This window comes from Dermochelys coriacea, chromosome 5, assembly GCF_009764565.3.
Source record: "Dermochelys coriacea isolate rDerCor1 chromosome 5, rDerCor1.pri.v4, whole genome shotgun sequence".
NCBI lineage: Eukaryota > Metazoa > Chordata > Testudines > Dermochelyidae > Dermochelys > Dermochelys coriacea.
The window spans coordinates 63,451,387-63,464,612 of NC_050072.1; the positions used below are offsets into that span (position 1 = coordinate 63,451,387).

Consider the following 13,226-nt stretch of genomic DNA (forward strand, 5'->3'; position numbering starts at 1 on the left):
CTCCTGCCTTGGACCGAGCCTTGCCCCTGCTTTGTCTCACTCCAGATAATCCAGTTCTAACCCTCTGCTCTGATTCCTGACCACTGACTTCATCTCTGACCCTTGGCTCTGGCATCGGCCTTTGACTCCAGTTCTGACCCTGGGTGCTGACTCCTGCTGTGACCCTGGGCTCCAATTCTTGGCTACCAACTCCTTTTCTGCAGAACTGCTGCTTAGCCACTCGGTCCCTAGTCTGTAGCAGTGTATAGGATTCTTCCATCTTAAGTGCAGGACTCTGTACTTGTCCTTGTTGAATCTCATCAGATTTCTTTTGGCCCAATCCTCTAATTTGTCTAGGTCCATCTGTATCCTATCCCTACCCTTCAGTTTATCTACCACTCCTCCCAGTTTAGTATCATTTGCAATCCACGCCATCTTCCAGATCATTAATGAAGATACTGAACAAAACCGGCCTCAGGACTGACCTTCGGGGCACTCCGCTTGATACCGGCTAGACATGGAGCCATTGATCGCTACCCATTGAGCCTGATGATCTAGCTAGCTTTCTATCCACCTTATAGTCCATTCATCCAGCCCATACTTCTTTAACGTGCTGGCAAAATTACTGTGGGAGACCATATCAAAAGCTTTGCTAAAGTCCAGAAATAACACATCCACTGCTTTCCCCTCATCTACAGAGCCAGATGTATAGATGTATCTGTGTATACTTAGATGTATAGTCAATATTCCTAACTTTAGATACAAAAATTATACATGCATACAAATGAAATAATCATATTCAGCAAATCATAACCTTTCCAATAATATCTCACATGCCTTATCTTGTACAAAACATATCATCATTATACTATAATTATATTATATCAATATTTCTATGAAGAATATGGGGTGTAGTGTCACAATGGGCAAAATAATTTTGTTCTGGGGAGGGGAACCTGTTGGTTATTAATAACTAATCAGCCAGTTTATAATTGGCAAAGTAAGCAATCTTAACTAAATCCTATGACATTGAAGAACATATTTAAATTAGTTATTTAGAAAAAGCCATTTGAGGAGTTGTTTTAACAAACACCAGTTACGAATGTGAAGAATTTTACATTCCACTGTTTCACTGTTTACCAATGTTTAGTCCCTGTCTCCTCTCCAAATATGTGATCCAATCATTTGGTGTTTCAGGAGAAACTGTTAGTCTTTTAAGTTACAACAGCATTTTAATATTCCAGGAAAATCATTACAAGAGTTGCAGATCTAATCCCTTAGCACTTTTTAAATTTCCTCTCACCAATCCAGGTTGAAGTCTTAGAGCATGGCTACACTTACAGATGTAGAGCGCTGAGAGTTAAACCAGCCCTCGGAGACCGCAGAAGGGAAAGCGCTGCCATGTGTTCACACTGTCAGCTGCAAGCTCAGTGGCGTGGCCACATTTGCGGCACTTGCAGCGGCATTGGGAGTGGTGCATTATGGGCAACTATCCCACAGAGCATCTCTTCCCATTCTGGAGCTGTGGCTTATGGAAAGGGGCAGATGGGGGGTGCGGGGCATCCTGGGTCCTGTCCCAATGTCCCATGATGCATCCCAGCAATCCCTGTGCTTCCATCCACATTTGACACCATCTTTCAATGGTTTTTGTACTGCGTGCTCTGTCTTCCCTTTCAGTCTGTGGGAATGGATCCCAAACTTGTGAGGAATATGCTGATGGGTCTTGCCAGCATGTCACGAATTGTAGTCGAGTTACTCCTTAAGCTACAAAGTGACAGTGAGGAGTCCGACGATGATGTTGACTCGCATAATACACACAACATGAGATTGCTTGTGGCATTCACGGACATGCTCACCACAGTGGAATGCCACTTTCGAGCTCGGTAAACAAGCAGAGTGGTGGTATCACATTGTCATGCAAGTCTGGGATGACGAGCAGTGGCTGCAGAACTTTTGGATGAGGAAAGCCACTTTCATGGGACTGTGTGCTGAGCTCGCCCCCACCCTGCAACACAAGGACATGAGATTGAGAGCTGCCCTACCAGTGGAGAAGTAGGTGGCTATTGCAATCTGGAAGCTGGCTACTCCAGACTGCTACTGATTGGTCGCTACCCAATTCAGAGTGGGAAAGTCAACCATTGGAATCATGTAGATGCAAGTTTGCAGAGCCATTAATCGCATACTGCTCAGAAGAACCGTGACTATGGGCAACATGCTTGACATTGTGGCTGGCTTTGCACAAATAGGTTTCCCTAACTGCGTAGGGGCGATAGATGGGACGCATATTCCAATTCTGGCACCAGACCACCTAGCCTCCGAGTACGTAAATCAGAAGGGGTATTTCTCGATGGTTCTCCAGATGCTTGTGGATCACTGTGGGCATTTCATGGACATTAATGCAGGCTGGTCCAGAAAGGTGCATGATGCACGCATCTTTCAGAACATAGGCCTGTTCAGGAAGCTGCAAGCCGGGACTTTTTTCCTAGAGCAGAAGATCACCATAGGGGAAGTCAAAATGCCCATTGTGATCCTTGGAGACCCCACTTACTCTTTAATGCCATGGCTCATGAAACCATACACAGGGAGCCTTGACAGCAGCAAGGAGCGGTTCAACAACAGGCTGCGTCGGTGCAGAATGTGTGTTTAGTGTGCTTTTGGCTTTTTAAAGGGCCGCTTGTGTTTGTCTGTATGGGAAGCTGGACCTGGCCAATGACAACAACCCCACGGTTATAGCTGCGTGAGGTACCCTCCATAACATTTGGGAAGGGAAGGGTGAAAGCTTCACTCAGACATGGACCACTGAGGTTCAACACCTGGAGGCTGAATTTGAACAGCCAGAGACCAGGGCTATTAGAGGGGCTTAGCAAGGGGCTGTAAGGATTAGGGATGCCTTGAGGGAGTAATTCGATGCTGAAAGGCGACTGTAATGTTTGGTGCCCTGCACGGGAGTGAAGTGCAGTGGTTACAATGCTAGTAGGCATCTGTGTTTGCTATGTATGATGCACTGAATTGCAGCACCTGGGCTACGGTATCTTTTACTTAATGCAATAAAGAATGTTTGCAAAGCCAAAAAATTCATTTATTGAAAAGTAACACAACTGTTTGGGAAACACACATGGCATGTCACAGCTGTGCTGTGTGAGAGGAGGGAAGGGGGCAGGGTGGGAATGGGACAATCATAGATTTGTGTATGCACTGTTATCATATTCAGCCTTCCTGTCTGGAGTGCCGTGCAATGAGTGCTGCACTTCAGGCTGGCTAAAATGCATGGTGATGGGGGTTGAGCGCAGTGGATAAGGGTCATAGTTTCCAAGGCTGGGTGGTGAAGCTACAGGTTTTGGAGGCAGCTGGTGGTGATAAGAAACTTGATGTTGGGGAAAGTGGGTTGGCGGTGTCATGGGGGCACAACAGTAAGAGTTTTGGGACAAGGGCTGTGGTGGGGGGGCGGGTGTGGATCTGCTCCATCTGGAGTGCTATGAGCACCTGCATCGAGTCCAGTTGGTGCTTCATAATGCTTAGAAGCTGCTCCGTGCTTTGGTGCCGGTGATCTGCATTCTACTGGTGGAGCCTCCTTTCGGTCTCCCGCCACTCCTGCACTTTTGGATTTTCAGTAGGGTACTGCTGCATGACTTCATGCAGAAGGTCCTCCTTGCTTCTTCGTAGACGCTTCGTGATTCTTTGCAGCCTTTCGGCCATTGATAACAAGGACAGCTGGGATCTCAAGGTTGCATCTGTAAAGCCAAAATGCAACATTTAACAGAGGCAGCAGGGTTAACACCAGACAAAGCAATGATTCGGCCGAACTTGAAGACAAACACGGTGCACACAATAGCAGAAAGTGCCCATCGCAAAGCGAGTGCACATAACCCACAAGAGCCCCAAAATGGTGAGTAAGCACAGGGGCAAGGGGGACTGATTGTTTCAGGGCCATACTGTCCTCTGGGGTTCTGTTCCTTGGGGAGAGCCAACAGCTGAACACTGTCCCCACATTTTCCACAGGATGACTTCATCCTGGAAGATATCTTGTGGCTGAGGGTAATCTAGGAAGCAAGGGAAGGTCTTCTATTACAATGCGGCTTCCACCCTGGCTGTTATGCCGCTTGCCTGTGTGCAACACTCACTGCACAGTGGCATGGACATGTTAGCCTTACTGGGACAAGGAGCACAGTAGCTCTGCCAAGGAACCTGTGCCAGCTGCTGCATGAGACCTTCGATGAGATCGCTGAGGCCGATTACTGTGATGTGAGAGAGCATATCAATGCCATATTCCACATCTAGGCATGCATGCAGCCATGATCCTTCTTTCTGCAACCCTCCTCGCCCCAACAGCCCACACTGAACAACTACCTTTCCAAAATAAAAATCTCTTACCAGGCACCTCTGCTGCTGTTTGTTCTTCCACAAGCACCATCTGCTGTGACTGGCTATCTTCCTTCTGGCTTGAATACAGCTCCTGGCTGTGTGCTGGGCCGTCCTTTAGCTCTGGGCCTCCCTCCTCCTCAGCACCCTCACTCCTTCTTTCCTCCTCCTGCCTTGTTAAACTCTGGGTTGCAATGGCTCCTGAAGTGTCCATGGTGCTCTTTGGAGTGGAGGTGGGGTCGTCCCCAAGTATCTATTTTTGCTCTTTGTAGAAACGGCAGGTTGTGGGCACAGCACTGGAGAGGTTTGTCTTCTGCGCTTTGTGGTAGGCATTCCGCAGCGCCTTCATTTTGACGCTGCACTGCGTCTCGGTCATGGCCCCTTTCTATCATGGCTCTTGATATCTGCCCATAGGTATTGTAATTCCTGGAGCGCAGCTGGGACTGGACAGCTTCCTCTCCCCAAACACTGATCCCCAGCTCCATACTGGGGATCACCTGGTGCATGGAGACATGGTCACCTGGAAAGATTTGCTGAGAGCACTCCACACCTGGCTGAGCAAACAGGAAAGGGAATTTCAAAATTCCCAAAGAATTTAAAGGGCAGGCCTGATGGTTGGTCACCTGAGGGCAGGGCAGTAGAGTTCAAAGTGATGACCAGAGTGGCTAGAACAGGCATTGTGGGACACTTCTGGAGGCCGATCAGATCGCACTAACAGACCAGGGTGTCTACCCTGGCACCGCAGCGCTCCAGCAGGGGCACAGCAAGCTTTATGCTTCTCGTGGAGATGGATTACCAGGGGCGCTCCATCTGTGGAGTCTGGGCGCTCTACATGCCTTGCCAGTGTGGATACCTCAGGAGTTGGGGCACCTGGGTCTGATTTAATGCGTTCAAACTCGCAAGTGTAGCGAAGGCCTTAGGGTGGTTTTCCTTGGGTTGCTTTCATCTTGAGTCTTCTCTGTTTTTGTTAATTTGTTTATGGTACTTTGCTTATGGAATGGTATGTTTGAGCAGGATTGCAGAGGGTGTGTTTGTGTGAGGAGCTCACTTTACAAGTTTTTTTTTTTTTACGCTTCTCCTTCCTGTTTTCCTGAGATTATAGGAAAGCACACCTCTTCCAGGCTTGTTTAGATTGTAAACTGGTTACTGTCATCAATTCATTGGCTTTATGTCTTTAGGGTTGTCTTAGGTGACACTTTTAGTTCCTAAATATGCCTAAATATTCTGTTTAATGAATATGCAACATTTCTTTAATTTCCTTTGTTTTTCTTGTGGCAGGAATATTCCAGACAACTTTTAAAGTTTGTTTTAACTCTTTTTTTATTCAGTCCAGTTTGAAATAATCTGTCAGTTTTATTAGAGTTATATAAAAAGATTCTCTTTTTAAAAAGTCCAAACACTCCTGTTCTTTATATGAAAGTTTTCAGTTTTCAAAATAGTCTTTTAAAATTAAATAACTCTTACAAAGTCTTTATCTTAAATAATTTAAAGTTGATGACTTTGGAGAGATGATACTCATCTTTCAGAATTGGTTAGGGTTTGTTTGTGTACTGCCAGTATGTAATTAGTTCCCCATTAACATAAATAGTCTGTACTTAAATGGCTTCCTATGCTAGTTTAGCAAGGTCATTAGATTCCAGGTGGTACATAAAGCATTTTACCATTTACATAGCAATAACCTCAGGAATTATATTAGGAGTTTTGCATTTAGCTAACGTATTTGCAAGTCTGCCTTTTACAAAGGTTTTTGTCTTTTCAACATTAAAAAAATAATTAATCATTACTTAAGAAATAAAAGTTTAAAAATTTTGACATATTTTTCTCTAAAGTTTTTAAGAACACATTATAATCAGGCCTCAACTTAACACGTTAATGTCTTCCATCGTCTATCGCCTTGCTGTTTCCTTGTCCTTGAGAGATTAGAAGCAGAAACCTTCTGGAATTTCTTTGAGAAGCTTAAAGATTTTGTAACATAACAAATTAAACATTTTATATTTCAAAATATTCTGGCTAGAACATTCTTGTAGATATATTTTGAAGATTAAATAATGATGCAAACAAGTTAATAATAATTTAAAAATAAGATATGACTATTTGATTAATATTATATTTGCATCGATATTGAGGTCTCTCCCCCACATCACACAGCAAGACTTGAGTTCTAGTCTAGATTCTAGTCTTCTGTTCATTCTTCTAGACCACACCTCAGTCATGTATCACCAGGGTGAGGGAAAGCACCAGTTATGCATCTTACACTGGCTGCAAGGAAGGGGATGGTATAGGAGCTTTTATGCTCCTACATCAGGTTTATTTATCATCCCATAGAAGCTACACTGGCTTTTAGATTTTTATTGCCTTAATTCAGCTGAGGTGTGAGGCCATTGTCAATGAAATCACCTGAAGAGAACTTCCCCAAAATGCCACATCCTGGTAGGACAGGGTGATGCAGGATGAGATCATAAATGGATCTTCATTTGAGTATAATCTCCCTCCTTTGTCTTCTCCACACATGGAAGGGGATGGATTGTTTCTGTCTAGGATCTAGGAAGTAAACAATTATAGATCTTGCAGAATTTCAACTCTATGCATAGGGGTAAAAAATGAGTAGATTCCTAAATATTTTTTTTGTACCCTTCCAATCATAACCATATTAAAAAAGAAAGTCAGGGCTATCAAATATTGTTGTATCAGTTAGAAACTTTGAACTCTGCAGTGTCTAACCCATAGTCGTGTTACCAAATCCAGGAGGAAAAGGAAAAAGTTCTGTACAGTTCTACTGTATCTTATTTATATAACAATAAAAAGACAAACCCATAAAAGGGAAAAGTGCTATTTCTCATTGGCACCTTGACTTGGATATATAAAGGGAAGAAATTCCATAACCCTGACCTTGTTTTATACCATTTTTCATTATTTGAGTCTAAACTATGGATTAACAAGAACATATGTAATCAGTGATGACTTCCATTGTGGCTACTCTAGGCTAGTGTTTTTCTAGTTGAAATGCCAAGGTATGGGCTGACAGTCTAATGGGAATACAAGATCTGAATTTTAGACAGCTGCTGAGAGGGAGAAAGTGAGTGGCTTACATAATTTGAAAGCAACTTGTCTGATCAATTTGGGAGTAGCATTCAGGCGTCTTTGGCAGAAGGCTAGTGACTACTACACACAGGCGCTGTTGATTTCTGGTAGAGGAGGAAATCCTTTCTCTAACACACTGTATTGTCAGTCTTAGCTTTTCTAGATAAATGATGAACCACACATTGCAAAGAACCAGGTGATCCACAGGACAAGAGATTTAAAGCTTTCCTGACACATTCCAAGCCATGTCAAAACTACTACTGATTTATGCTTTTATACTTTAATGTGACTACTGGCACTTATAAATTTCCCTGATTATTCCTGTTGATGTGAAATGTCTGTTGTAATTTAACTCACTGCCCTGTTATCTCTTAAGGTGATGAGGCCCTGTCAAAGTTTGGAAAAGTGTTCTTCCTCTCTTTGGAGAATTCACTCAAAGACTGTGGGGAACAACGGGATAAAGCAGCCAGTGAAATGGAAACCTTACAAACTGAACTGGCTCTGGCCTTTGAAAACCTTCAGAGCTTAACAAAGGAATGAAAAAAGAAGAAAACAGAATCCATTCCTCATTTTACAAAGTCTGAAGTGGAAGTGGCTTGGATAAGATTTCAAAAGATAACCCAGTGCCAGATTCAACACCCCTGGCTCCTCCACACAGTGAGAGACCTTTGCCCAAACATGTGTCTGTGATGGCAGAAGCATCCAGCAACTCATCATCCAAACTGCAGCAGCAGAGTTCTAAGGGGTTATTCCTTCACCAGAAGGGGAAGTGCTCCCACAGGAGTAAGAGCATGAAGACCACTGCAAGGCCACCTTGACAAGATTAACCATCACTTTATCTTTAATATCTTTTTCTTCAAAAATGGTCTGAACTAGTTTGTAATATTCTGTGTTATGATAAACTCCAGAGGCACAACTCTGCAAGGTGTCGGGAAAAGAATAAGTCGGGGGGGGGGGGGGGTTTGAGGGAACTCAACACCTTGTAAATGGTGTTGGGAGCCTGATCAAAGCTCATTGAAGTCAATGACAAAATTCCCATGCAGGGGCTTTGGATCAGGTCCTTAGTATTCATGCTAGAATGCAGCAAACCAGAAGGATAGAAGTAGATGGCTGGTGTTAAACTAGAATAAATAGCTTTTGAAGAGGTAATATACACACTCAGCACATGGACTGTACTAATGTTATGCTGGATGTATGTGCTGTTTCATCACAGATGTGTTTTTACACTTTATGAAGGTTATAGAATGACTAAAAAAAATATCGCCAGCACCAGGCTTGGTTTTGTTTCATTACCAAAAGCACATAGGGGACTTGACAGACCACAGCTATCTGACAAATGTTTATAAATTTGTTCTTCTTTGACTTGGCATCTGTATTGAAAGGAAATCTCTCTAGATTCCTATGCTCATGTGAATAATAAAACTCTTGAATGCCCCAAATTACTACATATGCAAAGAGAAAAGAATTGCGTTCACAATGTTTACTGATAACAAATGGTTTTGGAGAGCCTTACTTTACTGAGAATGACAATGTAAATAAGTCAGAATTGAGTGTGTAATGTTCCTGTTTTTAAAATTTGATATTATATTTTTATTCTAAATCACTTTTTTGTTAACTCTAAAGATTATAAAATTTTATTTTCTGGTGAGTGAAAAATTGAAGTTGCAGGCATAGTATTTTTGTTGTATTTCTGTTACTGTTCTTCCTTCCTTTCTCATAGTACTAGTAAGATAGGAAAGTCCATTGGAGCATTTAACTTTCCAAAGAGACTGGATGTTGGGATGGGTACAGACAGAAATGCAATAACTGAAATGTATTTGCTTGTGTCATTTTTCTCTGTTCTACCAAAAGCAAGTGTTTTGCAATGATTACACCAACCACTTCAAGAGAACAGCTGTGAATTCACAAGTGGGATTGATTTGGTGGCTGTAATAGAGGTAACAGAGTAAACTTAGTCAAAAGACCAGTGTTTTGGGTTTGCTTTTTTTATGTCTTGGTGCCAGTCATATGTCAGAAAGACAGGAAGTGAGAGCTTATTAACTTGGATTGATTTTTCCCTGTGGGACCAACCGGGCAGCAGCCCTGGACCCCACCATGTGGGGCTGGCCAGAGTGGCAGCCCAAGACCCCATCAGACTCTGCCATGCAGGCAGCCTCAGACCCCACTGGATTCCACCACATGGGGCTGGCAGGGAGGCAGCCCCGGAACCCGCCACTCTGGACCCCGACCCCGCTGTGCTGCACCATGCCCTGCCTGGCCAGACAGCCCAGACCTCAAGGCGCTGGGTGGCCAAGCAGCTTCTAACCCAGCCCCACAGCCTTTAGCACACAGCCTGCATGTGGCCTGTGGGTTAAGAACCACTGATCTAGAGCCTGAGAGCCTACTGAGTAAATCTCCGAACTGCAGGAGATTAAGCCAAAAGAGGAGATGAAAACACCAACTCATTTTTCTTCCTTCTCTTCAGATGAGGCCGTAATGCCCCCTCCTCCATCCATAGCAGCCAATTTAAGGTCTTTCAGGACTTTACAAAGAGGATGGCAGATTCATTACAAATCCCTCTTGAGTTAAGGGACACCCACCATAAACTGCTGGACATTCTACATATTTCCTTCTCAAAGATCGCCCACCCAATTAATGAGATGCTTTTGGACCCAATAAGATTCATATGGCAAACAGCATCTGCCGCACAGACGTGCAAAGAGGCCAACAAAATGCATTATACCCCCACCAAAGACTCAGGGTTCTTCTCCTCCCACTCTCCACCTAATTCCATTGTGGTGGATAAAATGAACTCCTGTGGCCACCAGCACTATTCAAAATCCACCCCTTACTATAGGGATTGGGAGAGACTGGACTTGTTTGGGAGAAAGGTCTACTCTTCCACAACTTTGCAATTTCTTATTGCAAATGACCAAGCACTAACGGCCAAATATGATTGTACAAATTATGCCAAGCTTAACGACTTTATTGATCATACAGAGACCAACTTCAGGCCATCATACAGGAGGGGCAGTTGGTGGCAAAAACAAAACTCCAAACTGTACTAGATGCCACAGATACTGCAGCCTGTTCAATCTCCACAGAAGTCATGATGTGGTGAGTGACATGGCTGCATCTTTTATGACTGCCAAAGGAGGTTCAGATGACTGTTAAGGCTCTCCCCTTCAAATTGTTTGCAGATAAGACTGATGCCATGCTCCATAAGACTTCAGAGCCACACTTCGGTCACAGGGCTAGGCAAAAAAGGAAATTTACTTCTCAGCCTTCCCAAAACCTGGGACTCATGTCAAACCTGGTACTCATTACAGTGCTATTAAAAGCCACAATGGAAAAAGTCTAAAATTCAAAGGTGTAAATCATCACGCCCTCAATCTTCCACATCACAACCTTCCACCTCAAAACACCAATTTTGACTCCTTTGTTGAGGCCTCAAGAGAATACTCCCCATGACACCAGCAGCAACTTTCCAACCTCTCACATCCCTTTGGATATTGTCTGGCTCTGTTTCATCAGAATCGGGAACACATAACATCTGACAGATGGGTTTCAGAAATTATCTCTCATGGATATTCTATCCACTTCCCCACTCTCCCTCCCCATACCTCTTCAGAAACCCTCTCATGAGATACTATTATGACAGGAAATAGATCATCTCCTATCTCTAGGAGCCATAGACACATCTATATCTGCACATCTCTGAGGCAAAGAGGTTTTATTCCTGATATTTCCTGATCCCCAAGAAAAAGGGAGGTTGGAGACCCATACTGGAGCTAGAGCACTGAACAAATATGAGAAGGCTCAAAAATTCAAGATGGTCACATTAGCAGTGATTATTCCATCCATGGAACAGGGAGATTGGTTCTCAGCCCTTGACTTTCAGGATGCCTACTTTCCACATATTGATTCTACCAGCCCACAGACGATTCCTCCAGTTTATCCTAGGTCAGGACTACTACCAGTACAGAGTACTCCCTTTTGGCCTCTTGTTAGCCCACACAGTATTCTCCAAGGTCATCTCCGTAGTAGCGGCACACTTATGCACCCTGGGGATCATGATCTATCCATACTTGGACGACTATCTTCTTAGGGTCCACTCCTTTGAAGACACCCACAGGACAATAAACTTGTTCACGAAGGTAGAACTGCAGGGCAGGGTGCCTGCTTGGGAGGGGGAGCTAAAATTCTACCTGCTATAGGTCTCCAAACCCTCCCTCTTGACACCTATACTCACAGGTGTCAGATACCAAGTAATGGCTGACACCAGACAAGTCTGTAGGGGGAACTGGGGATACAGGTCACTGCCTCACCACCCAGAAAACATCAACAGGGAAAGGGTGCGTGCCAGGAGCTGCTTGTGGGTAGGGTGGGGATAGTGAAACTTGCCAGGCGCCTTACAAAACCACCCAGTTTTGTTTCGGTTCACTTGATGTTATGTTCAATGAAACCTGGAATTCCCAAAGAACCTCATGGTAAAGTGATCTATTTATGCCATGTGCACACATTGAGAGATTCAAGCTACTGGCATCTGTAAGGTGCATCAAATGGAGGGACATGACTGCATGAAGGCCCATTATACCAGGCTGCATCTTTGCCAGGGTAACCCGTCCCAGGGTAGGACTCCACCAGTGGATGCTGGTCCCAGTGGAGTGGTGCCTTTGGTTTCTGCTGTGCTGTAGATTACCTAGCACACAATGGTCTAAATCATTTTTAGCAAGGACATCCTACCTTGCTTAGTTTTGGCTGATTTGGCTCACTTTATTATTTAACAAAAGCAGTGGCTAATTTTACCCCTCAGTTTGTATCATCCTTTATTTGTGACCTAGTCCTAGATAATTATTTCAGACTCTGCAGAAACAAAATGACAGCTTGCATTGATTTACTTTATGAAGCCATATTCATTAGCAGAAGAGCTAGGAGAAAACTTAAAATGAAGACATACTTCAGATGCTGAGCCATATTAAAAAACCTTCGGAAATTAGGGTGGGGAGGGAACATGGTCACAAAGAGCTGATTTTTGAAACTGCATACAGAATTCCATGCCATATTTATTGTAATTTTTCACTCAGGTAGATGTGAATAACCTATTGAATTTATCATAACCCATGTATGCATACAAATACCTAATTTGTATGTGCAGTTGCCAGAATTGTGCATGCAAATAAAATCAGGCCTTAAATCCTCAAGCTTTATGGATTTCTTTTACAGCTGTAAATTTGTTGCCCAAGGTGATGGGTGCAGAGTGAAAAAATCCTGGTATGAAAATGCTGGAGATCCTTTCCTCTGCCCACTTTCCATTCATAAAGAAGAAGTAAGAAACAGGGTCTGGGGCAGGAATGAATGGAAGACATAGCTATGATGGTGAGAGAAATAAAAAAGTTTGTACACAGGGCTAAAGGATCAGTCCTCCAGTGATCAACTGTTCAGCGGCATGCAGGAGGCACTGGGCGTGCAGGGGAGGAGTGAGGGTGGGGTGTGCTTGGGGGAGGGGTAGAATGGAGGAGGGAAGAGGTGGAATGGGGGTGGTAAGAGGTGGGGCAGGGTGAGGCCTTGGGGGAAGGGGTGGAGTGCGGGTGGGGCCAAGGCAGTGCACGGGTCGAGCACCTCTGGGAAAACCAAAAAGTCAGCATCTCTGAGCATTCAAGCACATGTTTAACTTTAAGCATGTGGGTAATTTGTGCTTAAAGTTAAGTATGTGCTTAAATGCTTTGCTGGATCAGCACTGAAGAGCTCCGTGCCTTGTGGGATCCAGCCATAGAAGAAGGCCTAATTCCTCCCCTTTAACTTATTTCTGAGCTTGAAACAGCCGG

The 13,226-nt window shown here is 43.9% G+C and overlaps 1 protein-coding gene across 6 annotated transcripts in view; it reads left to right on the forward strand.

Moving 5' to 3' along the window:
• The window catches only part of LOC119855598, a 155,242-nt gene extending 142,386 nt beyond the window's left edge, over positions 1–12,856 (forward strand). For 4 of the 6 annotated variants that reach the window (XM_043515340.1, XM_043515343.1, XM_043515341.1 and 1 more), the window contains one exon: positions 7,796–12,854. In XM_043515340.1, the coding sequence (XP_043371275.1) occupies positions 7,796–7,959 (164 nt within the window). In that variant the 3' untranslated portion in view covers positions 7,960–12,854. Of the gene's footprint in view, positions 1–7,795 lie in introns of all 6 variants that reach the window. The other 2 variants (XM_038401937.2, XM_043515344.1) reach the window with 2 other exon arrangements.
• The last annotated feature ends 370 nt before the right edge of the window (positions 12,857–13,226 follow it).